The 27,419-nt window shown below is 38.1% G+C and overlaps 2 protein-coding genes across 4 annotated transcripts; one reads left to right on the top strand and one right to left on the bottom strand.

The window, feature by feature from the left end:
- Positions 1 to 420: 420 nt before the first annotated feature.
- On the top strand, positions 421 to 13,965 carry LOC108980102 (protein spt2-like). Of its 2 annotated transcripts, XM_018950916.2 has the most exons (13): positions 421 to 619; positions 716 to 787; positions 862 to 915; positions 1,898 to 2,094; positions 5,804 to 5,862; positions 5,951 to 6,210; positions 10,888 to 11,005; positions 11,894 to 11,968; positions 12,065 to 12,197; positions 12,287 to 12,720; positions 12,854 to 12,996; positions 13,352 to 13,438; positions 13,585 to 13,965. In XM_018950916.2, the coding sequence occupies exons 5-13, from the start codon at positions 5,842 to 5,844 to the stop codon at positions 13,700 to 13,702; spliced, it is 1,389 nt and encodes a 462-aa protein (XP_018806461.2). In that variant the 5' UTR covers positions 421 to 619; positions 716 to 787; positions 862 to 915; positions 1,898 to 2,094; positions 5,804 to 5,841; the 3' UTR covers positions 13,703 to 13,965. The 2 variants fall into 2 exon arrangements, with proteins under 2 accessions (XP_018806461.2, XP_018806462.2); XM_018950917.2 differs by lacking the exon at positions 1,898 to 2,094.
- Positions 13,966 to 17,288: 3,323 nt separating this feature from the next.
- On the bottom strand, positions 17,289 to 26,657 carry LOC108980103 (protein spt2-like). Of its 2 annotated transcripts, XM_018950918.2 has the most exons (12): positions 26,549 to 26,657; positions 26,356 to 26,434; positions 26,199 to 26,279; positions 24,830 to 24,890; positions 24,490 to 24,740; positions 20,454 to 20,571; positions 19,381 to 19,455; positions 19,167 to 19,296; positions 18,640 to 19,073; positions 18,360 to 18,502; positions 17,828 to 17,914; positions 17,289 to 17,632 (listed from the first exon to the last, which is right to left on the bottom strand). In XM_018950918.2, exons 4-12 carry the CDS (start codon positions 24,848 to 24,850, stop codon positions 17,530 to 17,532), a joined length of 1,362 nt encoding a protein of 453 aa, XP_018806463.2. In that variant the 5' UTR covers positions 24,851 to 24,890; positions 26,199 to 26,279; positions 26,356 to 26,434; positions 26,549 to 26,657; the 3' UTR covers positions 17,289 to 17,529. The 2 variants fall into 2 exon arrangements, with proteins under 2 accessions (XP_018806463.2, XP_018806466.2); XM_018950921.2 differs by lacking the exons at positions 24,830 to 24,890; positions 26,199 to 26,279; positions 26,356 to 26,434; positions 26,549 to 26,657 and having other exon boundaries at positions 17,290 to 17,632; positions 24,486 to 24,647.
- Between the last annotated feature and the right edge of the window lie 762 nt (positions 26,658 to 27,419).

The raw sequence follows: 27,419 nt of genomic DNA, 5'->3' as shown, positions 1-27,419 counted from the left end.
CCTCCTCGTTTGGCTTCCTAGTGTGTTGGGTGCTACTATAGTCACATCTTGATAAAAAAAGAATTTTACTACACAATCTCTACCACACTCCACATTTGTTTAAATTTTTAAATTTTTTAATATTTTTTAAAAAAACATTTTTGAGTTTATTTTTTTAAAATTATTTAAATTTTTTATTTTTTATTCATATAATAAATATTTAATAAAAAAATTAAAAAAATTAAAAAAAATATGAAATGTAAAATGTTAAGAAATTATAAAAATTTATTCATAAAAAAATCATCTCTGATCGGCCCCTCCAACTCTCTTTTACCGAGGAAAAAAAATGTCATTTATGTTGTATGACACGTTATAATTTGATTAATTTGATAAAATTTACAATTCTATTCCCATCATCATACTTATTCTGTTCTTCACATAAACAAAAGTTTAGAGAGAGAGAGAGAGAGAAAAAGTGGCATTGCCCCCCACAAAAGATAAACAGAAGACCACCGCGAGAGTCCTCTGAAATTCAATAAAATATTTCCGAAGCCCCCGATCTCTGTCCCGCTGGTCATCTGCCCCCTCGTCGTCTCCCTGCATCTCAGCCAGCCACCACCACTCGTTAGCGCCATCTTCGGTGGGTCTATTTCCCTCCCTCTCTTCTCCGCCTCTCTTCCCGATTATCTCTCTCTCCACAAGTTTTGGGCAAAAATGTTAATGTTTACTGTTACAGCTGCCTCCACCGTCGTCTGGACACCAGCACCGCCACACACAGCCGCCTCAGACGCCCCTCCCGTTCCTACAGGTAAGCCCCACAATCGTTTCTCTCTCTCCCTCGTACTCTTGACGAGCCCTAACATCTCGTGCAAAAATCCCTAGATTGATCCGCCCCACCCACTGGCGACGCCGCAAGAAACACGTGACGGAATATAGGTACTCTCGTGCCTCTCTATATCTCTGTGATTGATATGCCCACCGAGGAGGCTGTTGTGATTGATTCCCGGATGCCCATTTTTTGTGTCCCTGAGCTGGATTTTTCTCTTGTTTTGGTCAATCTTGGTTGTGATTCATTTGGCTGTGATGGCTGGTTCTACTCATTTGTGCCCCTTGTGTTTGTTTGTGTGGATTTTCCCTTATTGGCGGCAGAACCTTTTTGGAAATTTCTTCCTTCTGCAACTGCATCCTTTAGTTCATTGTTTGTTAATGATAAACGTAAACATTTTAATCAATGTGACCAAAAATCTGCTCCATAGTGCATGCAAGACCCACATAAGAACCAAGAATTAGCTTTAGTAACTAGGACAACTATTATATATAAATCTCACCTCGGATTAAAACTTAGTGTTCAATCTTGCTTGGAACCCTTTTCCACACACGTGAAAAACAGGAAAAGAAAAAAAATAATTGTGGTGCCAGTTTGTGTTACAAAAATCTGATTATTGTTTTATACTTATTTGGACCAAGAAAAATAAAGGTGGGATTTGCTTGCTCTTAATTTTTTTTTTTGGTGATTCAAAACTAATAAAACAATGTGATGTTCCAATTTTTGAAACAATGTGTTGTTCCAATTCATTTTGTTTGTCAGTTATGGAGGAATATGGGATTATATGAACTATGAATTATTAATGTTTTATGTTCATTTGATGATTATTTTTTTTGTTTTCAAGATGATAGATAATGAGTTATTATTAAGTATAAATTTACTTATTACCTATAAAAAGTATGGATTTACTTAGTAAAAAAATATTTTTAGTATAAACTTTATATATATATATATATAGATATATGCATATATTGAGTAATCCCGAAACGATACATCAGTACACATTGTTACCAAATATTCCGTTCTAGTATCTAAACCAAAACAGCCATTGGAATTGAACTCAAAAGTTTGCTTTTCACTTGAAAACTTCAGGTTACACATGAAAAATTTTCGGCAAATTCTCCAGTGACCCAGTCTTCACATCCCACTACCACCACGATTCCGGCTTTCGCTTACAGGCACACATGGCCCAGTCATAGCTATGTCTTCCACAATTCCGACCCAACGTGCACTACGCTTCCACCCACCCAGCAGTCTAACACTCTTCTCTAATCTTACCATCATCTACGGTAAGCTTAGCAGTCTCCCTAATTGTTGTGATGGGTTTTTACGCTACCCTTTTGTTTATTTGATGTATATTATGTATCAATTTGATGATAATCAGGAAAAGTGTTGATTTTATTAAATCATGCTCCTAAAATTTCTGTTTCTAAGTTAAGTTATGGCTTAGTCTCACTTATCATATATTCTCAAGTGAAAGATGATAGTGAAAAATAAGGAAAGTTTGTTGTTGCAAATGGTAATTAGCTGTACTCAATATCTGTGGTTTTCTTATATCACATTGTTATAATTTCAACCAAAGATTACCATGATGGAGAACAACTTAATGTAAATCCTCTTCAGTATCATCTTCTAGGGATTTCATTATGTAATATCAATGTGTTGTAGCCAAATGTCCTATTCTATGCTCTGGATGATGAATATCCATCCCCATATATAGAGGAATTCAGGTATGCATTGTAATTCTCATGGGTATAATTGTTTTTCAATATGAATCTATGTTCTATCAAGTTTCCTTCAAAGCCAAATATTTCAAAAGATTTGATAGAACATTTGTGTGTTTGGTTGTGCAAATGCAGCCCTTCATAGGTAATTTGTCTTAAGATAATTTTTTTTTTTTTTGATAAGTAATAATATTATATATATATCAATAGGAGTAACCAAGTACACTGGACGTATATAAGAAAAACACCTAGCCCATATAAGAAGCCCCTTAATGACCCAAAAGCCCATGAAAACCTACCCAAAATACACCAAACCCGAATTGGAAAACTATCATTACACCTCCCTGACCCCATCCCCTAGGTTCTGTAAAACTAATCCTCAACCTAAACATCAGAAAGCCCTCCCTTTAGCCTTCCCTCGACTTGAGCTACCTCCCTTAGCATCGTAGTTGATTGCCCATGAAAGATTCTTTAACTCCCTACTTTTCTTAAACTTAGATTTGGTTTCAAGCGCGTGGCTCGCCTCGATTGCAGTGAGTAGTGTTTTATATTGGTCTTCATATTCTTCCTGTTCTCTATATGAAAGTCCCAGGGTTTGTAGAAACCCGTTATTTTTATTCAGAATCCAATCCGAAGTTGAACCCGCTATATCATTAATCGGAGGAAGAGAAACTAGGGGAACGACATTATCCCCAACCAGAGTACCCGAGTGCACTCCCGACTCTAAACCTTCCCCTACACGAGGCACCAACAACAATTCTAAACCTTCCCCGACACGAGGCACCAATGACAAATCGATAATTTCCTTCCCTCCAAATGGTTGCTCGACATCTATATGGTTGTTGTCCCCTCAATCTGTTACCATTACAGATTCCTCCCCTCCATCGATATTGTGTGTATTTGCTCCACCCCTCGACGATCCTTGCCGTGCCACTTTGTTTAACCCTATTGCTTCCTCAAGAGGGGAAGCACTACCTTCTGTTGCCCCTTTTGCATCTTCTAAAAGAGGCTCGATTGTTTCTTCCAAAATACTCGAGACCTTGGAGGGATCCCTTTCTTCAACTACAAATGAACCCTGGACAAAAGGACCAACATCATCTGCAACTAGTGCCTGAGACCCTATAGCTCCCTCAGAAGGCATAGTGACACTAGCATGAACAAAGATGCTAGCGTCCAACGATCCTATCGTTGACACACCCTTTGCTTGCGCACTTTCCGGCACACTTGCTAGCACACTTGTACCCGCGACTAAGTGTAGCCTCTTATCCACTTTAATCATTAGATCTCTTACATAATCCATAACTCCCTTCAATTGAGATTTGACATCCCATAAGACTCCCTCCAACTCTCCTAATGTCACCTAAGGTCTTTGGTCTCCTACAAGTGCATTGCCCTTTTGTTCTACCACTGAGTTGATCTCGGCTTGACTACCCGCCAGTGACCTCAACACTGCTGAGTACAAAGCACCTTTGGTTGAGGAAGGCCTTCCCATTGTTTTTCCATCAACAAACTCCCCACTTCTCGTAGTAGCTTTGGATTAAGTGACACTTAAAATGGACTGTAGAAAGCCTTTACATTCAATGCCATTTGCGCCCTCCGGAATCACTAACAAACCTTTCCTCCTTCCATTTTGGAATTCTGAGAGCCACAGAAAACTACCCCTTGCATTAACATGATGTTGAATGCTAAAAACTCCATACCCATCCTTAGCTCTCTGAAGAAACCTTCATGGCATTTAAGTTCTAAACAATCCTCAATACCCTTAGCCACCCACGAAGCTGTTGTCCCCCCTAGATACATGAACTTAGCTATCCTTTTGCTACGTTAAAAAATATGAAAGATATTTCCTCCCTCTTTCGTAAAAAACGAAAGTTTTTTATTCAACTTTCAACCACCTCTCACCTTCCAACTGGGACGAAACTGCATCGTGCTTCGTCGTCATTGTCAAAACCCATTGGAAATATGTTCCCACTGCTCCCTACTGTTCCCGCTTCATCCTCTAAAAATGCATATCTGAAGAAGGCCCTGAGTTAACAGATTTCTTGCAACAATCCCTGAGTTTACGGAGAAAACTACCAGTCGCCGGAGGATGACAGATGTCGGAGGCCCACAAAGTGGTCGTCGGAGTCCATCGAAACAGTCTGTAGCGGTGGCTAGTGGAAAGGCTCAAATCACAATTTGCTAGAGGAGGTAACGAAAGAGTAGCAGAAAAATCCCAGTCATCGGAGAAGAACCGATGTCAGAGACCCCACAACGGAGTTGTCTGGGTCAGTCAATCATAACTGTGACGGATTCAAAGTACACGGCGACCGATGCCGGCAAAGAAGAACACAGAAAGAGTTCGCGGGCGAGGAAACTGACGCTGATGGCCCTTAGCGAGGACGCTGGGGCCCGTCACAGTTCACACACGGGTTAGGGTTTCTCTCAACTCACTGTTCACACATGGGTTATGGCTTCCTACGGAGAGGAAATTGATCATTGTTCACACCCGTGTTACTAATCACATCACATAATGGAAGCATGCACTTGAAATCTTTACATTCACCCTCTTTCATGGTATTGGGATGGATAAGTTGGGTACCAAATGAAAGGGGCTTTACCTCATCATGATACTTTTTTATATATGTAAAAGAAATTTTATTAATAGGATTGAAAAATAAGCGTAGCCCAAGTACTCAAAGCGTATACTAGAGAAAACACCTAATCAAGATCTAGAAATAGATTCATGAAACCTGAGTCCGCTGAAGTCTATAGCAATTCCCAAACTAGTAAGGTATTGAAGGAAAAAAGTTGTCTCAAGATAAATCTTGTTAACTGAATGTCAAACTTGGGCTAATCTGTTTGTGACAATTAAATATGATGTAAACAAGCATGTAGGCTCACAAGTCATAATGTTTGGTTCTGCTCCATACTTATACAAAGTAATTGCTATATACTTATTAAATTTGAAGAATTAATATTTTAGTTGATAGATGATGAGTTATGCTTTTTTTTTAATGAAGTATGAAATACATATATATAGTGATAATTCTGAAACCGTAAACTGGTACACATGGGTACCCAAATATTCCATTCCATTGCATAAATCAGAATGACCACCATAATGGAAATCAAAACTTTACATAGTACTAATTCATCATTTCAGTTCACATGCTAAAGAATGTTGAAATAGTAAAGAAAATTTCTAACAGTCACTGTCTAGATGTTTATTTCAAGAAAATAAATAAATTACAAACTTGTATTGATTTTACTAGTTGGTTTTGAATTTTTTCAGGTATTATATTGATTGCATAAACAAGGCCCGACACAAAAATGCGGGGATATGATAGAGATGTAAGCAGACTTGGATTTTTGTTTAATTCATTATTATGTTCGAACTCTTCTGCTGTGGAGACATTTCACACTGGTTATGATGATATAGGAATTGCATGGAGAACTTGAAGATTATGATGAGTATGAGGAGGAAGGGGAAGAGCTAGAGGAAGATCCTGGAGAAGGGGAGGAGGAGGGATATGAAGAGGAAGATCCGAAGCCTACTAGAGAGGAATTAGAGTATCTAGAGTTGAGGCAAAAATTGAAAGAGCAAATCAGAAAGCAGATGAAAAAGGATAATGGTTCTTCAAAAAATGGTTCTTCAAAAAATGGTTCGAATGAGATGAAGAAGAAACTTCCATACGATAAGTAAGTGATGTGCTTATTTCTCCTAACATGACATAGCATCATTTTCTACTAGTTTAACATGGAATTACCCTTATGATGTTTCTTGGTTTTTTAAGTAAGTGATGTTGTGATACCCTATGTGATAAGTGAGGGTAGGTGGTGTATGTGATCCCATATTGCTTGGGAAAGAGAAGTTATTGCTGTTTATAATGTTTCAATGGGGCTTCAATTGTATCCTTGACTAGTTTTGTTGGAGTATAGGCCATGTGACTTGGGTCTTCCATTGGGGTATTACAAATGGTATCAGAGCCAGTCCCAACCAGAAATCTGGAACTTGAGTCGTGCCACCTACGACGGATAGGCCCGATGAGGATGTCGGGAATTTAAGGAGGGGAAATTGTGATACCCCCATATGATAAATGATGGTAGGTGGTGTATGAGATCCCACATTGCTTGGGAGGGAGAAGTTCTTGCTCTTTATAATGTTTCAATGGGGTTCCAATTGTATCATTGATTAGTCCTTTTAGAGGCCATGTGATTTGGGCCTTCTATTGGGACGTTACAAATTTGCTTATTTCTACTAACATGACATAGCATCATTTTCTACTAGTTTAACATGGACTTTTCTCTTTATGATGTTTCTTGGCTTTTTGGGGGCTTGCATTTTCTTTTGTTGTTTGGGGATTTTCAATATTAACCGAGTCCTTTCAATTAACATTGTGCCACAATGACTTTGATCATGTGGATCTCTACAAAGTATTTGCTTTTGCATTCATTATAGTATTCTTTACCAATGAACTAATACACTTTGTAGCTGTTTTCAAGCTCATCAGGCATTGTCATTTGAAAAACCATGGAATGAATCTTGTATTTTTCAGGTGTAGTTGCAAGTGTGTTGATTGACTGCTTTTTGTGAATTCCAAATTAACTAGTGGCAAGATTGATGGCACCTAAACTTGTAAAGTCACATTTAGTTGCTCATCAAAAGCAGTTAGGATAAAGAAATAAAGATTTATTGTATTACTTGATTTAATTAAATATAAACTAGCCTAAATTAGTTGGCCTATCAATATTTTGACTCGAAGAAAAAAAGGAGTAACATTTGCCATTTTTTCCAGATTGATTATGATGTCCGCTTTGCAATGGTCGGGCTAATAAACGCCCAAGAGCAGCCCTCCATTCAGTGGTTGCCACGTAAGAAAAAACACAATAAGATAAATAGGCTTCACCACACAAACGATTCTAAACACCCACACGGATTTTCTGTGGTCTTTCAGGCTTTCAGCTTTTAGGAAAAACTCTCTTCTCACTCAGTTCTTCGTCCATTTCTCAACCTTTTGCTAAACCCTCCTCCATTCTCTACCCAAATGGCTTCCATTAACTTTAACCCCTTTGACAACTGGTTCAAGAGTCTTATGCAAAAGGCCATAGATGGAGGAAAAGCCATTTTCTGAGAGAAAAGGACCCAAATGCAATCCAATAGTTGTAGAGAGAGAGAGAGACATAAGAGTTGAGAAAGAGAGACAGGAAAGCCATAGAAATGACCATTACCGGAGAATTATCAACTCTGATTCAAAAGATAGAAGTCCAAAATCGAAATTATTACCCAAAAAAAATCCAGAGTTGGACATGCTGAATACAAAGAACCAAAGAAACCCAATGCTTCGTTAAAGACATTCAAATCCGATTCGACCGTATAAAAGCCCCTCAAGAACCAACATCAAATTTCCTAAACTAAACCTGGAAAAATTTTCTAACCAATATCAAAGTCCAAGTTAGCCACCCAGACCTCCCGGATCACAATCGGTCTCAGATGGACTGGGATCACCAGCAAACCATGGTCGAGGGAGTCTACCGAAAAATCAAATATTACAAGTCTTCTTGCTTCGTCTGTAGTGAGTGGGTGGGAAAGTATCTTAGTGAGGATATATACAAGCCAACGAGGAGATGTTGCTTGGAAGAAGATGGGAGAGAGAGTAGAAGGAAGACCAGAAAATTGAAAAAAGAAAAGTAAGAAACATGGGGAAGAAGATCGACGAAGGAGAGAGAGAGAGAGAGGGTGCTTTTCGGATTATATGAATCTGCCAATAGTTGATAATCAGATGTAGTGGATATACAAGAAGATTGTGGTTGAAAGCTTAGGTGTCACTTAATTAGTGGTGGGCTGTTAATTGGGAAATATTAGACCGACCGATGTTAAGGATTTCTCATTGATTATAATATATGATTCAATTATGAGGATCTTACTTCTATGCTAGAGGTTGCCCTGATTTTTCAAGCTGTCACCACAGCTGCCACTAAGCATATTAAGGCCGTATTAGGAAGTTCCTCCCACCAAAATTCCTGGATAATCTTCCTAGGACATGCTGAAATATTCTTCTCTCAATCCATATCTGGCCCCTCCAGCTTTGATTTGCTTTGAAATTCCCAGATTTCCCTCATAACATCAAGGCTGCCACTTGTGCCCAAGAAACCCTAGTATATTTCTAATAAAATTCGAAATAAGGGTTTGCCATGATTATACCAGCAGCCCCTATGCTCATGTATCACCCTTAGGTCCAGAAACCCTAAAACCCTTTTATTCCCAAGTAATTAGGCATTTTCTTTTGTATACTTCCTATGTACTTGGGCAACACCTATTCTTATATTTCAATAAAAGTTTATTTTACCCATAAAAAAATATCTTTTCTACCCAAGTGAAACCCTAGCTGCCACCCCTTTACACTAATCCTAGTAGCTTCTCAGGCCATTTAACCAACAAGGCAGCAATAGAGAAACCACCTGGCCCTTACTCTTTCGCCTAGCAGCCAAGAAACACTCCCTGCACCTTTATTCTAAAAGTCGGCAAGAGAAAGAGACTATAGCTACTCTCCTCTGTTGTGCTGCCACTCTCTTCCCTGTCTACACAAGGATTCCTGCGGCAAACCAGTCACTGCCACCCTAGCTAAGATGCAGCCCCAAGCACCCTCTCTTCTTCCTCTTGAACATTGGCTTGATTCACTAAGGCATAATATTTTAGGCTTGCACAAAATACAACCAAGTTTTATCAACTTTGCTGCTGTGACAGCAACTCCCAAGTGAGTTCTGTGAGTTCTCTACTCTCTTTGTTTGCTTCGAAGCATGTGCTGTCATTCAGTAGTTGCTGCCATCCTACAGCCCTCTTCCTTGAGTTCTCTCCACTAAATCCACTAGAAGAAATCTCCTGAACTCACTTATCAAAAAAAAAAAAAAAAACTCCTAAACTCTGCTGCAATATTGTTGAGGATTTATCTTCAATACATCAAAACTTCCGTGTCAGCATTAAATATCCCCTATGTTATATTATGGCAGTTTGCTGGTACTCACATCTTAGTGAACTTGCAGGGCAAAGCTGCTGTTGAAGCAGCCAAGGATTTCCTTCAACTCAACCTTGGTTAGGAAAATGTGAGAAACCACCCAACTTCTAGAAGCACTAAGAATCAAGGTTGCTGCCAGCAACCTAGACAGCACCTAGAACCCTACCCCTACCTAGAATTGCATGTAAAATGAGTTAGAAACATGCGTAACAGATTCCTATAAATGCTACTTTGACATCATAGGCAGGGCGCACATAATTCACATGCTGACAGGAGCCTGGCAGCAGCATAACAATGCCATACAGCTAGTAAACTCATGGATTTCGTGTTTGACATGTCTAGAGTTGAGGGACACACTTAAGGCACCCACTCACAGCATGTAAAATGTTTTAAGTATGGTTTTATAACTCAAAAACCAGATTTCTTTCTAAAAGGTGGAAATATTTGCATATATAATATAAGCATGAACATTCATTCGTTAAGCCATGATTTCTTGCATATTTGAATCGTCAGTTTGATTTGTTCACTGTTGTATGACACACAGCAGCTAGTGTCTAGGAAGGAAAATGTTTCTAAACCATGTGCATACCAAAATCGTGACATGCTTAGATATTTGAAAATTTATCAGAACTCTTTCCAAGAACAACCCCAAATGGCTCTAGAAGTAAGTTTGAGTATGTTAGCATTTGTTTTACCAAAAGCTCCTGAATCACTAATAATTGTCAGCTACCCCAAGTGGGCCAAACAGCCTCTGTTTGGTGGTTTTCATGCATTCTAACTTACCAAAAATCACGCGAGCTTGTCTTAACATATATATCACAGTATATGGTGAAACTTAAGAATATAGGTTCATACCTCATTCAATTAGTAAGAGTTTGAGTAGAGATTGATATGGAATATGTGAGATTTAATAGGTGCTTGAGTGAAGTGCTTATTTGATTCTCAACTGTGTTGACAAGTGCTCATGTTTGTTAGTAATGTCTTCTACTGTAATGAATACAGTATTTGTTTGTACTTATCAAAAAAAAAATACAGTTTGTTTTGTATATACTTTAATGAAACATTGAAATGAAAATATCCTATCGTGGTTTGGCGAGCTTTGTTGCATAAACATGGACAAACGATTTGACATCAGCATGACATGGGCCCATGGACTTGGAGAATTTTAAAGAATTAGGACCATCAAACTTGACATACATGCTTGTGTGTGGGAGTGCATGACATGGGCCAATAGAATGATATGATTTTAATGTCTAATGTTTTATTCTGCTTATGGTTCTTTTTTAATATTCCATGTGGAAAATAGCAATGAAGTTTTCAGTGATATAGATTCCTAACCATCTTATTTTGCTTATTTATGCAGTTACGGATCCTTCTTTGGCAATTCTCAACCAGTAATTGCCCAGAGAGTAATACAAGAAAGCAAGTCATTGTTAGAAACCAACCATTTGGCATCCAGACTTTCGAACTCCCTCCATGGCGTATGTACTTTAAACCTCAGATGTGGGATATATTATTGGAGTATCTGCAGCAAATCTGATCTCTGTCTCAAGCTGTCGTATATATATTGATAGAGGGTTTTGAATCACCATTGATGGGACCACCTTTGGGGCATGCATCCAAAGTGATTTTCTCAATGTACCTTTAGTAATTTATTTACAACATTCTTAATAATGTGAAGATAAACTAGAAAGTTTGGTGCATTCAAGAGAATGAAATGCTTTTACATAAAATAATTCTTGGTATAAGCTGATTCTGTGAGGTTAACTTGTAGATGAGGTCCAGGGAAATTGCCTTTGGACATTTGAGAAGGTAGTTGTTTAGCTTTATACCTCAAAATTTGAGACCCTTATTCGGGGTGTTTGTTGGTTGTTTGCCATAAATGGTATCAAACTTTCTTTGCACTGTTATGTGTTTGGAATGACTTGCCAATGACATCTAGACTTCTATATTCACAAAATTTGGTGCTTTTAAATATTTAGTTTTAGATAGAAATGCAAGCATATAATTGGCATTATTTCTTTCTGGTTTTTGTTATTTCTACTCTCTTTAATTGCCAATTTAATTTAATTTTCCATTTCTTTTTCTATTAAATTGTCTGCTCCTTTGGCCGCCGTATAGTCCCTTTCCTCTGACAACAGTTCGTATTTAATTTGCATAAATAAATGGTTTTTGAATGTAATGACTTTCTGATGTTCTGCTTTGCCTTGTGAGAGAAACAATTTCTCCGTTTTCTTTTTCTAGAATTGATTGTTAATTTTATGATTCTGTTAATATTCTTGAAGTTGGCTTGCATGGTCCTGATGTGTGTGGGAAATATGTGCTGAATGCAAGTGGTCTTAAGTTTTTGTTTTACTGTTAACTTGCAGAACAAAAAGGACACTTCAACATCTAAAGGGCCAAAACTTGGTTCGCGTCACCAGCTACCGAAAGTCAAAACTGAGGTATGCATAGAGCAGTCTGTTTTGTGTTGGTCTTTGAACATTTACAAGTGTATGTGAGTCCTTTTCACCCATGCAATAAGTTTTCTATTTATGCAGTTAAAGACTAAAGTCCAAAAACTCAAGGATACAAGAGATTATTCATTTCTTTTATCCGACGATGCTGAGCTTCCTGCTTCTTCTAAAGAACCGCCGCCTAGAAATGTCTCCTTTCCAAATCATGGTCACGGTGGTTAGTGCTTTACTTCCTCTTGCTCTATTGTACTTATATCAAACTATTTCATTGAGAAAACTTATGAAGGGTTTTTGCTGATATTGAAGAGGCGCGAGCGGCTCATGTGCCAATGAAGAAGAGTAAAGAACCTTCGGGCAGCAGTGGCAGACATGAAGAAAGGAAAACTGTTTCTATGAATGGTCAGTTCTATTCTAAAGCAGGGTCCAAGTTGAATTCTGCTACTAAGACAGCAGATTCTAGAAAACAACTTGGTAGCAACTTTGGGAATGGGCCAGGCCGGCCTGTGGGGCCAAAAGGTTTGCCTTTGAAGAACCGTGTTGCTACCACGGACAAGAAGGTTGCCATGGAGAAGAAGGTTTCTGCACCAGCTGCAAAAAGTTCTATGCCTGGCGTGCAGAGATCATCTTCACAAGTGCACTCATCTGCTCCAAAGCAGCCCCTAGAACAAAAAAGGAGACAACAAGAGTCTAATAAATCTAAAATGGTGCCAAAACAGCTATTGACATCGTCAAAATCAAAGGTTTGTGCCCACCCTTTGCACACGCACACTTGTACAACTCCATGTTGCCCTTTCAGTTCTTTTTGCTAAATTTTACATGGCAGTAATTTGTGAAGATTCACAATGTCTACTCCCTTTCATGAAATTTCAACAGATAAACAAGCCACAAAAGCAAATTTCATCATATCAGACTTCCAGGGACCAACGACCCTTGAAAAAGCCAAGGCCTGTAAGTCGGCATTCTGATGACGATGATGATGGTGTAAAAGCCATCAGTATGATCAGACAAATGTTCAGGTATAGAGTTTTCTTTCACTATCTATTTAATACTCTGTGTCATTGGGCAGGATGTTGGAAGAAGTGTGTTTGATTTCAAAAATTCTGGAGCAGGAAAGTTTAAATGGCATTCATTTTTCTCTTATCAGAGTTGTAAAACGTTAAACAGAACTGCCAATTTATGTGTGGAAAAAAATGGGGCGTTGATTATTATTTTGTGGACATTGGGTTAGACCTAAAGTCAACCTAGGCTTAACAGAATGGCCAATTGTGGCAGCTACTTTAGAACTGTTATGTTGAATTAAATAGGAAAAAAATGAAGACAAATAGCTGCATGCCTGACATCTGACGAGTGAACTGGTGAAATCTTTATTAGGTACAATCCCAACAGATACGATGACGATGGTGATGATAGTGATATGGAGGCAAACTATGCCGATATAATGAGGGAGGAGAATAGAAGGTTTGCATTGTTTCACTTTTGCTTGAATAAGACACTGTTCAGATCTTTTCTCCTATTTGATGAAATCATGTTCACTTTCATTCCTCCCATTCCGTTCTTTTCTTTTCTTTATTTTTTAAATTTATTCCCTTTTTTCTCTATTACAGTGCAAAAATTGCGAGGAAGGAGGATGAAGAGCAACTTAGATTGATAGAGGAAGAAGAAGAAAGAGAGCGGCTGGCACGGTTGAGAAAGTTGAAAAAGCGTAAGCTGGGCCAGGATTGACCAAAAGGAACGTCTTTGAGGACATTTGTCTGCTTAATTAAGTTCCTATTCAATTTGTATCACCATTTTGTTCTAATATGAGCTCTTTTTGTTGATATAATTACATATATTTAATTTTATGCCAAAGTTGCTTAATAATAGTTACTGATAATTTTGGCAACATGTTTTACTATAATTGTCATGACAAGGGTTGTCTAATGAAATGATTGTTAATTTTGTAGTTACCATGGTGTATATACTTGATCTGAACGGGCTACAATAATAGAATGGAACTTCCTCGTGGTAGGACGGATTATTCACAATTAATTTGATGGTCAGAGGCAAATTGAAAGATCTCAGTTATTTCCGTTCTCCTCGTACCCTCATTCCCATGCCCAAACATCTCTCCTTGTTGGTTTTTCAGTTGGAGAGCAGGGAGTTCATCCTCCTTCCTTATCTATTTACTCTGTCCGAGTTGTTTTCAATTTTTAGTTATTTTTGTTGTTCCTTTTCCTCCGAGGCTGAAAAAGACTAATCTGTTGGATTTTGTCCAATCTTGTACAAGACGACTATTAAGTCGTCAAAAATGATGGGCACACGTCTCATGTGCCATCGAAAGCGATGTGTGGGACCCACCCGCCTCCCTTTACCATAGCCTAATCTACCATTTGCCAGACCAAAAAAATTTAGACTTTCAAGATCTAGATTTGGTTGACGGGTCACATTGGATCTATTGCATAGGTCCTATGAGTCGGCATAGATTTTGACATATTGTGTAACGCCCCCAATGCCCGATTGGAATTTGACGGAGATTAAATCGTCGGGACATGCAACACAATCTTACATGTCCCTGTACATGACAGATAATAATGCAATGAACTTAGCATGCTTCTAGTAGTATGCAATAATCGTAACAGAATATAAACGAATCACCATATAGGACCAGAATAATTAATATCCCAACTTCATAAAACTTAAGTAAACATACTCTACTGGTTTAAAGTCCACCTAGCAAGGCAGGCTGATTTGTTTTCTCCACTAGGGTTCCTCTGAGTTTTCGTTTGCTTGCATTGGGGGTCGGCCTCTTGCCAATCTCTGTTTCACTCTCTGGTGGCCCTTGCTATCGGTGGGTTAGGGATGGTTTATTCTGTGGGTGTGGAGGGAAAACAAGGGGAAGGAAAAGGAAAAGGGGAAGGGGAGCCTTCGTTGGGCATTGGGGGGGGAGAGGTCTTTTATCCAGGCTCTGCAACGACCGTTATCGGTGGCCAAGTTTCGATTTCCATCGAGGAAGCCTGAGATGATTGATGGAGATTTGGGGTTCGTATTCACAGATGCAGAGATAGACAGAGTTGCTGATGATTTAAAGTTTGTGTTGGTCCTCAAATTCCTCTCGGCGAGACCATCGATTGATGTGTTGAGAAGGCACATTATTAAATCTTGGGGATTTGTTGAAGTGCCAATGATCAGCTTCATGGATGATTTCCATGTGCTGTTACACTTGGCAACCGAGAAGGATTACCTCCATGCTTGGGCGAGAGAGGGGAGAATTGTGGCAGGCTGCCAGTTTTGCTTGTTTAACTGATTGGTGGATTTCAACCTAAAAAGGAGTCGTCCATTGCTCCGCAGTGGATCTATCTTCCTGGATTGCCACTCTATTTGTATAGGTTAGACTGTTTACAAATTATTGCATCTCAGTTTGGGAGGTTTTTGGGTACTGATAATGCGACGATGTATCGAACGCGTGCTACGGGGGCTAGACTGTGTGTGGAGGTGGATCTCCTAGAGGATCCTATAAAAGGTTTTCCTCTGGTGATTGGGCAGAGTAACCAACTATGGCAAGATGTGGTGTATGAAAAAAGGGAATTCTATTGTACTAAATGTTTTAGGCAAGGGCACACGAATGTGGTTTGCAGGAATGGGGAGAAAAGTAAGAAGGCGGGTGTGAGGAAAGAGGGGACGGGTCCTTCTTGTAAAGCTGGTGAGGCTAAGGAGTGGAAAGAAGTGGGTACAAAAAATGGGTTGGCTAAAAAAGGAGTAGAAAAGGAACCGTTGCTGTTAATGAAATGGGAAATTAGTGTGCCTTTTGGGGAAGGAACTAGTGGTCACGCAAGGGAGGTTAGTGTTGAGATTGAGCTTGATAAGGGAGGGACTGAGTTGGAGGAGGGAGAGATGGAGGGTCTTGGCGAAGTTGTCAGGGCCCACCGACCTTGTCTGTGCCAGCGGTGAGGTGTCACTCACCGATCTACGATGGGTGAGGGTGGCGACATTTTCTCTCTCCTAGGTTTTTCTCTCGCCTTTTTTTTTTTCCAACTCTATGACCTACTTACCGCCGTGGATACATTGTGTGAATCGTACTTGTTAGTTATATCTCAAATATCTCGATATAATTCTTTTGGGAGCCAAGTAATATGTTTTATCTATCTACCCATGACATTGATATCTATGTGTGTGGTATCCATGACGTTTGTGTGGCATATTGATATATGTGAGATATAAAATATTATGATATCTGTATGGTATTTTAGATGTCCTTGTACCTCTATTGGTGATTTTTCCATTGTCATGTGGTAGGTAATATATTTTTGTGGTAGATGATATGGGTATAATAAAACTTTCATTTCCTCAACCCCCATTAACTACATTACTTACTGAGCGCGCGATGGCTCACCCCTTACATTTCTTACTCTTTCAGAGAATCCATCTACTCCAGATTTGTAAATGTGGAGTTATCTAATGTTGGGTAAGAGGATTTGCTAGTTATGGACCTTATTTTTAGCTTACCTAAATATTGTTATGTTATTTAATAACTTGTACGTTGAATTTATGTTATGTATTTGGGTTCTGTAGACAAATATGAGGAATTTTGATTAATTTTAGAGCATAGGTTATAAAATTGCAAAATCCTAGTACATGATTTTGAAATATATGGCTTCAATATTTAGTTATAAGAATGGCTTAAAGAAAAACTCCACCTGGTAATATGTTATGAAAGAAATAAATGTTTTATGTAATATATGTAGAGGAATGAAGAATTATGAATGAAAAGGCCTATGTATATTTTTTACATAATGACTTAATGTTTACGAGTATTAGACTTACTAATATTTTCACGATGGACCCCACTCTTAGAGTACTTAAAAGTGTATATCCATTGTCATTTGCAGATCACCATTAGCTATAATAACCCTCCAACCACAACAATTTTTTACCTTCTCCCTCTTTTGACCAGAGAGTCACACATGCCAACCTTACAAGCAATGTGTATTTCACAAGGGATTCTTTTCCATTTCCTTTCGAGTCTCCTGTATTGGGAGCCATGCCCAACATACGCTCCAAACCAAGTAGCATTGAATGGAACTCTCAATCAATTATTATAGTCCACCTATAACATGTTATCCAAACCATTCATTGGCCCCACTTTCATTTCTTATATTCATATTTATATTATCTTAGTTATTTACAACTTAGGATCCGTTTGGATATAGAAGTAAGATAAAACCATCTCACGTCATCATATCTAATTTCACTAATAATCTTACTACTATTCACAAACCATCTCAATTCATCATCCAAACGGATCTTACATTTTGTGATGATAGAAAAGATCACTGTCGTCTTTTGTTGGTTTGCATGAGTTTAAAATATTTTGCCGAAAGCACATCGAACTTTGGCAACATCTTAACCCTAAAATTGAAGAATTTATCGGCACTATCATTAAGCAACTTTTGCATAAAATTAAATATATGTATATATATATATATAAACAAAATGGTGATACAAAATGAATAGGAACTTAATTAAGCAGACAAATGTCCTAAACGACGTTCCATTGATCAATCCTGGCCCAGCTAACGCCTTTTTAATTTTCTCAACCGTGCCAGCCGCTCTCTTTCTTCTTCTTCCTCTATCAATCTAAGTTGCTCTTCATCCTCCTCCCTTGCAATTTTTGCACTGTAATAGAGAAAAAAGGAAATAAATTTAAAAAAAAAATAGGAAAAAAGAAATAGCTCGGGCAACAGAAACATATAGTTTTTTTTTTCCCCAATCCAGAGAAAGGAAGGGTAGGAATGAAAGTGAACATGATTTCATCAAATAGGAGAAGATATGAACAGTGTCTCAATCAAGCAAAAGTGAAACAATACAAACCTTCTTTTCTCCTCCCTCATTATATCCGCAAAGTTTGCCTCCATATCACTATCATCACCATCATCCTTGTATCTGTTGGGATTGTACCTAATAAAGATTTCACCAGTTCACTCGTCAGATGTCAGGCATGCAGCTATTTGTCTTCATTTTTTACCCATTTAATTCCAACACAAAAGCATTAAAGTAGCTGCCACAATTGGCTATTCTGTTTTAGCCTGGGTTGACTTTAGGTCTACCCCAATGTCCACAAAATAACAATCAACGCCCCATTTTTTTCCACATAAATTGGCAGTTCTGTTTAACGTTTTACAACTCTGACAAAAGACAAAATGAATGCCACTTTCAATACCATACTTATACAAAACAATTGTCTTTTCCATAAGAACCTCAGCATATAATGTAGGAGAGCAAAGGAAAAAAATAGTCAGAAGATTGAGTTTCCTGCTGCAGAATTTTTGAAATCAAACTGACTTCTTCCAACATGCTGCCCAATGACACAGTATTAAATAGATAGTGAAAGAAAACTCTATACCTGAACATTTGTCTGATCATACTGATGGCTTTTACACCATCATCGTCATCATCAGAATACCGACTCACAGGCCTTGGCTTTTTCAAGGGTCGATGGTCCCTGGAAGTCGGATATGATGAAATTTGCTTTTGTGGCTTGTTCATCTGTTGACATTACATGAAAGGGAGTAGACATTGTGAATCTTTGCAAATTACTGCCATGTAAAATTTCGCAAAAAGAACTGAAAGGGCAACATGGAGTTGTACAAGTGTGTGTGTGCGCACAAAGAGTGGGCACAAACCTTTGGTTTTGACGATGTCAATGGCTGTTTTTGCACCATTTTAGATTTATTAGACTCTTGTTGTCCCTTTTTTTGTTCTAGGGGCTGCTTTGGAGCAGATGAGTGCACTTGTGAAGATGATCTCTGCACTCCAGGCAAGGAATTTTTTGCAGCTGGTGCAGAAACTTTCTTCTCCATGGCAGCCTTCTTGTCCATGGTAGCAACAGGGTTCTTTAAAGGCAAGGCTTTTGGCCCCACAGGCCGGCCTGGCCCATTCCCAATGTTGCTACCGAGTTGTTTTCTAGAATCTGCTGTCTTACTAGCAGATGTCAACTTGGACCCCGGTTTAGAATAGAACTGACCATTCATAGAAACAGTTTTCCTTACTTCATGTCTGCCACTGTTGCCCGAAGCTTCTTTACTCTTCTTCGTTGGCACATGAGATGCTCGTGCCTCTTCAACATCAGCAAAAACCCTTCATAAGTTTTCTCAATGAAATAGTTTGATATAAGTACATTAGAGCAAGAGGTAGTGAAGCAGTAACACACCATGACCATGATTTGGAAAGGACACATTTCTAGGCGGAGGCTCTTTAGAAGAAGCAGGAAGCTCTGCATCGTCGGATAATAGGAATGAATAATCTCTTGTATCCTTCAGTTTTTCGACTTTAGTCTTTAACTGCATAAATAGAAAACTTATTGCATGGGTGAAAAGGACTCGCATATACTTGTAAATGTACAAAACAGACTGCTCTATGCATACCTCATTTTTTACTTTCGGTAGCTGGTAACGCGATCCAAGTTTTGGCCCTTTAGACGTTGAAGTGTCCTTTTTGTGCTGCAAGGACGGGGAAGGTAATCAAGATAAAAACCACACATAATATGAAGTTAACAACAATATACAAACTTCAGACTGCTTGCATTCAGCGCACACACATCTGGACCACGCAAGCCAAATTCTAGAATATTTTTTTTTATAAGTGAGCCAAATTCTAGAATATTAGAATACAGAATCATAAAATTAATAATTGTTTCTAGGACAAAGAACACGGAAAAATTGTCTCTCACCAGGCAAAGAAGAAACATCGAGAAGTAATTACATTTGAAAAGCATTTATTTCTGCAAACTAAATACGAACTGTTGTCGGAGGAAAGGGACTAAACGGCCAAAGGAGACAGTTTAATAGAAAAAGAAATATTTAAATTGGCAATAAAAGAGGGTAGAAATAATAAGAACCAGAAAGAATGCGTTTCTATCCAAAACCAAATATTTACAAGCACAAAATTTGTGAATTTAGAAGTAATGGGACTAGAATTCAATGCATATTACAATCCTCCAGTGGAAAGTTCTTTCATAATCATCTTTCAAAATGCTAGATGTCATTGACAAAAGTCATTTCAATCAAATATAATAGTACAAAGAAAGTTTGATACCATTTCTGGCATAACAACCAACAAACATCCCAAATAAAAGGGTCTCAAACTTCTGAGTTATGCCACTAAACACCTAACTTCTCATATGTCCAAAGGCAATTTCCCTGAACCTCATCTACAAGTCAACCTCACAGAATCAGTTTATATAAAATTTATTTTATGTAAAAGCATTTCATTCTCTTGAATGCACCAAACTTTCTAGTAAATCAACAGATTATTAAAAATATTGCAAATAAATGACCAAAGGTACACTGCATAATCACTTTGGATGCATGCCCAAATGTGGTACCCTCAACGTTGATTCAAAACCCTCCATCAATATGTATACGACAGCTTGAGACAGATCAGATTTGCTGCATACATTCCAATAACATATCTCACATCTGAGGTTTACAGTACATACGCCATGGAGGGAGTTCGAAAGCCTGGATGCCAAATGGTCAGTTTCTAACAATGACTTGCTTTCTTGTATTACTCTTTGGGCAATTACTGGTTGAGAAGGGCCAAAGAAGGATCCAAAACTGCATAAATAAGCAAAATTAGATATTACCTGGAATATTATACAAAACTGTAAACATAATAAAACATTAGACATTAAAAGCATATCATTTTATGGGCCCATGTCATGCTGACATCAAGTCATTTGTCCATGTTCATGCAACAAAGCTCACCAAAGTACCATAGATATTTGCATTTCAACATTCCATTCAAGGATATATACACAAATACTGTATCCATTACAGTAGAAGACGTTACTAACAAACATGAGCACATGTAAATGCACTTTGAGAATCAAATAAGCACTTAACTCAAGCAGCTATTAAATTATAAACATATTCCATGTCAATCCATACTTAAAACAATTTGCATGCTGTGAGTGGTTGCAATGCATGTAAGTGTGTCGCTTAACTCTAGACACGTCGAACACGAAATCCATGATTTTACTAGCTGTATGGCATTGTGATGCTGTCAGGCTCCTGACAGCATGTGTTGTGTGTAGCCTATGATGTCAAAGTAGCATGTATAGGAATCTGTTATGCATGTTTCTAAGCCCTTTTACAAGCAATACTTGGTACAAGTAGGGTTCTAGGTGCTGTCTAGGTTGCTGGCAGCAACCTTGATTCTTAGTATTTCTAGAAGTTGGGTGGTTTCTCACATTTTCCCAACCAAGGTTGAGTTCATACCGGGCCACCTCACTTATACTGCTCGTTTTGCCCCATTGACGTGGCCATGCCACATGGTTCATTTAAAAATAAAAACCAAAACACGAAACCAAGCGACAGCCATTTGAAACTCTAGACGACAGAGACTCCCCCTCATCCCTCACGCCTCCCTCCCTCCCTCACGTCCCCGAACCCCATTTCCGAAAATCAAAAGCAGGTCCCTCATCCCGTCCCGAGCATTTGAAGCTGATCATATGATATAGTAAATAAATATCATGATTAATAAGATGGCCCTAGGGGTTGGCTCAACAGGTAAAGGTCTTGGTCTTGGTGGTATGCTCCCTCCAAGGTCTAAGGTTCAAATCCTCTTGGGTGCAAACAATCTCTAAGGGCTATCGAACTAAGGGATTTTCTCCTTGAATTACCCGAGGTGCACTTGAGGGAAAATCCTTGCCGAGGGCCGTGTGTGCACCCCTGGAATTAGTCAGGACGCTGTTCTCGGAAACTTGATGCCAATAAAAAAAAGATGGTCATAGAGATGCATGGTACCAATGTAGTTATGGGTGGATGTGCAAGCCACAGACCTAAGTGTGGTCCGCCACAATATGTTATGATCAGATTAGCAGTTCCCCTTATGGCCATAGGATGTGGAACCGATACACAACCTAGCAAACACGATTAAGGTGTATTGGCCTGTCAAAATAAGTTGAAACAAGATAATGAAGATAATATTTCTAAGTCATGCATACCATAAGCATTAGTGTAAATAGTCAAGATTTTAATTCTCTCAAGCATGAAATATTTTATGAAAAACCTTATGTTTACTTATGGTGGGTTTCTTTTCTTTTCTTTTTATAAGTAAACAAATTATATTGATCAAAGAATAGGCAAAGCCATATGCAGAGTTCTAGAAGAGAATTCAAAAAGCAGCCACTAGGCTAGGTATGCACATTATAGAGAAGAAAATCATGTAGGTTCATGCCATTGAAATCATATGGTGGGTTTCTTATTGAGTATTTGAGTTGTTTTAGTTTTGTTTTATGTTTTTAATGACCCAGGTGAGGAAGACAATGAGGCGAGCAAACGGGCCAAGCTTAGATGAAGTAGTATGATGATATTGGTTCCAGGCGTCTTAGTTTAATTTTACATTATGACAACTTTCTTAATTTAGTTTGTTTGAAAACTTTGATTATGTTTGTTCAAGACATGGTTTGTTTAATAATTCTTTGTGTTTTATTAATTGTGCAATCTCTTGCGAATCAACCCAATTTTCTAGAAGAAGAAGAGAGGGTGCTCGTGGGACTGCATCTTACCTAGGGTGGCAGTGACTGGTCTGCCACAGGAATCCTTGTGTAGACAGAGAAGAGAGTGGCAAGATATGGAGGAGAGGGGCTGTAGTTTCTTCTCTTGGTGACTTTTGAGAATAAAGGTGCATGGGGGTGCCTCTTGGCTGCTGGGTGATAAAGTCAGGGCCAGGTGGTTTCTCTATTGCTGCCTTGTTGGTTAATAGGCTTGAAATGCTGCTAGGGTTAGTATAAATGGATGATAGCTAGGGTTTTGGATAGGTATAATAAAATATTATTGAAACATAATAATAGATGTAGCCCAAGTACACAGTAAATATACCAAAGAAAACACCTAATGTTTTTTTTATCGGCAAAAAGTTTCCCGCAAGTGCACATCGAGTAATTCAAGGGGAAAATCCCCAGCCCAATGCCCCTAGAGATTGTTTGCACCCAAGGGGATTTGAACCTTAGACCTAGGAGAAGCATAACCCCAAGCCCAAGGCTTTTACCACTTGAGCCAACCCCTAGGGGTTAAAAAGAAAACACCCAATTACTTGGGTAGAAAAGAGATTTAGTGTTTCTGGACCTAAGGGTGATAAATGGGCACAAGGGCTGCTCGTATAATCATGGCAGCTCCTTATTTCGAAATTTATTTAAAATATACTAGGGTTTATTGGCAGCCTTGATGTCATGAGGGAAATCTGGAAATTTCAATAGGAGTCAAATCTGGAGGGGCTGGCAGTTATGGATTGAGAGAAGAATATGGGATTTTCAGCATGATTCTAGGAAGATTTTCCTTGAATATTGGTGGGAGGAACTTCCTAATATGGTCCCTATGAGTCGGCAGCCATTAATGGCCTTAATATACTTGCTGTCAGCTGTTGTGACATCTTCAAAACTCAGGTCAACCTCTAGTATAAAAGGAAGATCTTCCTAATTCAATCCAAATATATCAGACGCCTCTTCATGGTGAATTTCCTAATTATTACAGCTTGAATAGGTGATTTACATGCTATTTCCATAACTCTACATCATAAAACTTTACTTATTCAGTCCTAATGGTCGGCAGCTGCAAGACTTAGTGGTTTCTAGGGTTTTTGACATAATAAGCCAGCTGTGACAGATTAGGAAGTTTCCAACTGCATAGGGATCATGTTAGGCAAGGTTTCTCGTTGAAAACTTACCTCAAATAACACATTTCTACCAAAAACAAATCTGGAATCCAATCAACAATTAAAATTCACCCATACAAAAACAATAACAAAATAAGCAGAAAATTAATTAGGCCCGTGGGCCTACAATTCAAAAAATACCCAGATTTCTGGGCTGGGTGTGACCATGTAAAATACTCTGTAAGCCTCACCCGAGAAGCATATATAGTCAATCTGAAAAAAAAAAACAGCAAAATAATTTTTTTTTCTTAGTGTCAAAAATTGAAAGCTTATAGGCCAACTAATTTAGGCTAGTTTGTATGTAATTAAATCAAGTAATACATAAATCTTTATTTCTTTATCCAAATTGCTTTTGAGGAGCAACTAAATGTCACATTACAAGTTCAGGTGCCATCAATCTTGCCACCAGTTAATGTGGAATGCATAAAAAGCAGCCAAACAACACAATCACAACTATACCTGAAAAACACAGATTGATTCCATGGTTTTTCAAATGACAATTCCTGATGAGCTTGAAAACCGCTTCAAAGTTTATTAGTTCATTGGTAAAGAATAAAGAATGCAAAAGCAAATTCCCTGCAGAGATCCACACGATCCATGCCAACTACCAAGAGGAATGAACAAAACAGGAGAAATACATCAAAGTCCTTGTGGCATGATATTAATTGAAAGTACTCTGTTATTATTGAAAAGTCCAAAACAACAAGTGACAATGCAAGCCCCCAAAAGCCAAGAAACATCAGAAAGAAGGGAAATTCCATGTTAAACTAGTAGAAAATGAAGTTATGTCATATTAAGAGAAATGGGCACATACTTACTTATCATATGGAAGTTTCTTATTCTTCTTCTCATTTGAACCATTTACATTTATAGAAGTATCATTATCCTTTTTCATCTGCTTTCTGATTTGCTCTTTCAATCTTTGCCTCAACTCTAGATACTCTAATTCCTCCCTGGTAGGCTTTGGATCTTCCTCTTCATATCCCTTCTCCCCCTCTCCAGGATCTTCCTCTAGCTCTGACCCTTCCTCCTCATACTCATAATAATCTTCAACTTCTCCATGCAATTCCTATATCATCATAACCAATGTGAAAATGTCACCACAACAGAAGAGTTCGAACATAATAATGAATTCAACAAAAATCCAAGTCTGCTTACATCTCTATCATATCCCCGCATTTTTGTCAGACCTTGTTTAGACAATCAATATAATTAATACCTGAAAAAAAAATTCAAAAATCAACAAGTAGTAAAATCAATACAAGTTTGTAATTTATTTCTTTTCTTGAAACAAATATCTAGACAGTGAACATTAGAATTTTTCTTTAGTATTTCAAAATTATTTGGCATCTGAACTGAAATAATGAATTAGTACTGTGCAAGTTTCGATTTCCATTCCAGGGGTCATTCCGGTTTAGGCAATAGAACGGAATATTTGGGTACCCGTGGTTTAAGAGCAAGCACATAACCATCTTTGTTTTCCTTGGTCCAAATGAGTAACCATTAATAATCAGATATGTGCAACACAAACTGGCACCACCAATGTTTTATTCTTTTTTTCTTCTTTCTGTTTTTCACCAGTGGAAAAGGGTTCCAAGCAAGAGTGAACACCAAGTTTTAATCAGACGTGAGGTTTGTATATAATAATCTTCCTAGTTACTAATACTTCTTTGCTGCACAAGACATGCTCCAGGGTAATGAAGCTAGGTATATAGGCATGAAGTGCTGAGGTTTGTTAGTACAATAGGAATAGTTTCAGAAATATCCTGGCTAAAACGAAAGTGCATGGAATGATATCTGAAACCACGCTACACTTCCTTTACTCACTATATATAAGTTTTAAATTGTTTAAATTCAGTTTCTGACTTTCATTTCACTATAACATACCGGGAAAGAATTTGAAATGATATGTAATCAATATCTAAGTGAGTGAACTAAATTTTTTATTTTTTGATTGGCACCGGGTGTCTGAGAACAGTGTCTCGTCTTAAGTGAGTGAACTAAATTTTCATATCTAGAAACGTGATATTTGAAGTCTTAATAGATAAAAAAGTACATATATGCCAGAAACAGTCGAGTTCATCAAAATTGATAGAGAGCAAGTTGCTTACCAGAGTTGGTTGAACTTTACTGAAACAGAGCCTATAGCATTATCAGCCCAAAGACCAGAGAAGTTAAGAAGGACGTGCTAACTCTTGGCTTTTATGTGGGTCTTGCATGCACTATGGAGCAGATCTTTGTTTAAGTTGATTAAAATGTTTGCGTTCATCGTTAATAAAAACTGAACTAAAGGATGCATTTGCAGAAGGAAGAAATTACCAAAAGGTTCTGCCACCAATAAGGGAAAATCCACACATACAAACACAACTAAGGGACACAAATGGGTAGAACCAGCCATCACAACCGATATTAACAAACAAGAGAAAAATTCAGCTCAGGGGCACAAAAAATGGGCATCCGGGAATCAATCACACAGCCTCCTCGGTGGGCATATCAACCACAGAGACATAGAGAAGCACGAGATTACCTATATTCCGGCACGTGTTTCTTGCGGTGTCACAGGCCGAGTGGCGGTGGAAGGCGTCGAAGGTGGGTGGGGCGGATCAATCTAGGGATTTTTCAACAAGTTCGGTTAGGGCACGTCATGAATACGAGGGAAAGAGGAGAATGGCTGTGGGACTTACCTGGAGTCTGGAGACGCGGGAGGGGCTTCTCGGGCGGATGTACGTAGCGGCGCTTGAGTCCAGACGACGGTGGAGGCAGCTGTAACAGTAAACATTTATATTTTTCGCCCAAAACCAGGAGAGGGAGAGAGACAAAGACAGAGACAGAGTCGGCGGGTAGAGGCGAACGGGAGAGGGCAGGAAGGAGACCCACCTGAGCTGACGCCGCCGAACAGTGCTGCTTGGCGGAGATGCGGGGAGACGACGCGGGGGAGAGAACGGGGTTTCAGAATTTTTATTTTTTTGAACTAGATGACTATCTCAGTGGTTTTCGGCTTTTAAACGGAAAAAAAGTGAGCACACCAAATTGTTTTCTTTTGTAAGATCGAGAATATTTAAGTAGAATTAATTTGTGCATCATCAGCCGGAAGCCGATTGAGTGAAAAATATATATATATATATATATATATATGAGGTGTGCTGCGGCTTCCGACTGATGTCCAGTATTTCTCATTTAAGTAATATTAGATATGAGAGTAATTTTATATATAATCGTGAAATGCGTAAATGCTGCATAATCATTTTGAAAAATAATAAGATCTACTATTAAAAAAATTAATTTTTTTTCATGTGATTCTCATATTTTATTCACTTTTTTCAAAGTGATTACACGACGGTTGTATAATTCACGATTGTAAATATATTTTCTCTAAATACAATTATGTATTGTATCAGTGTTGTATATTTCTTTTTTTAAAAAAATAAAATTTAATTTTAAAATATTTAACTTTATGTGGATATCGTATTTACTCACTTTTTATTAAAATAATATATATCAATTGCGCACTCTATGACTATAAATATCATTTATCAATCTTTTATTTAAAATATTTTTATACATTTATAAAAAAAATATTATATATATCTATTATTTTCCTTTATTATTGACATCGTGTCTGAGCAAGGTTTAGATTAATTTTGGGGCTGCACAATACTTCTATATATGGGTGTAACTGAATTGATATACACCGATTTTAAGATTTGAAAAATTGATACCTCACTAGTTATACTCAAGGTGCTAGCTG

This window comes from Juglans regia, chromosome 9 (genome assembly GCF_001411555.2).
Source record: "Juglans regia cultivar Chandler chromosome 9, Walnut 2.0, whole genome shotgun sequence".
NCBI lineage: Eukaryota > Viridiplantae > Streptophyta > Magnoliopsida > Fagales > Juglandaceae > Juglans > Juglans regia.
This window is presented reverse-complemented; position numbering and strand designations above follow the sequence as displayed.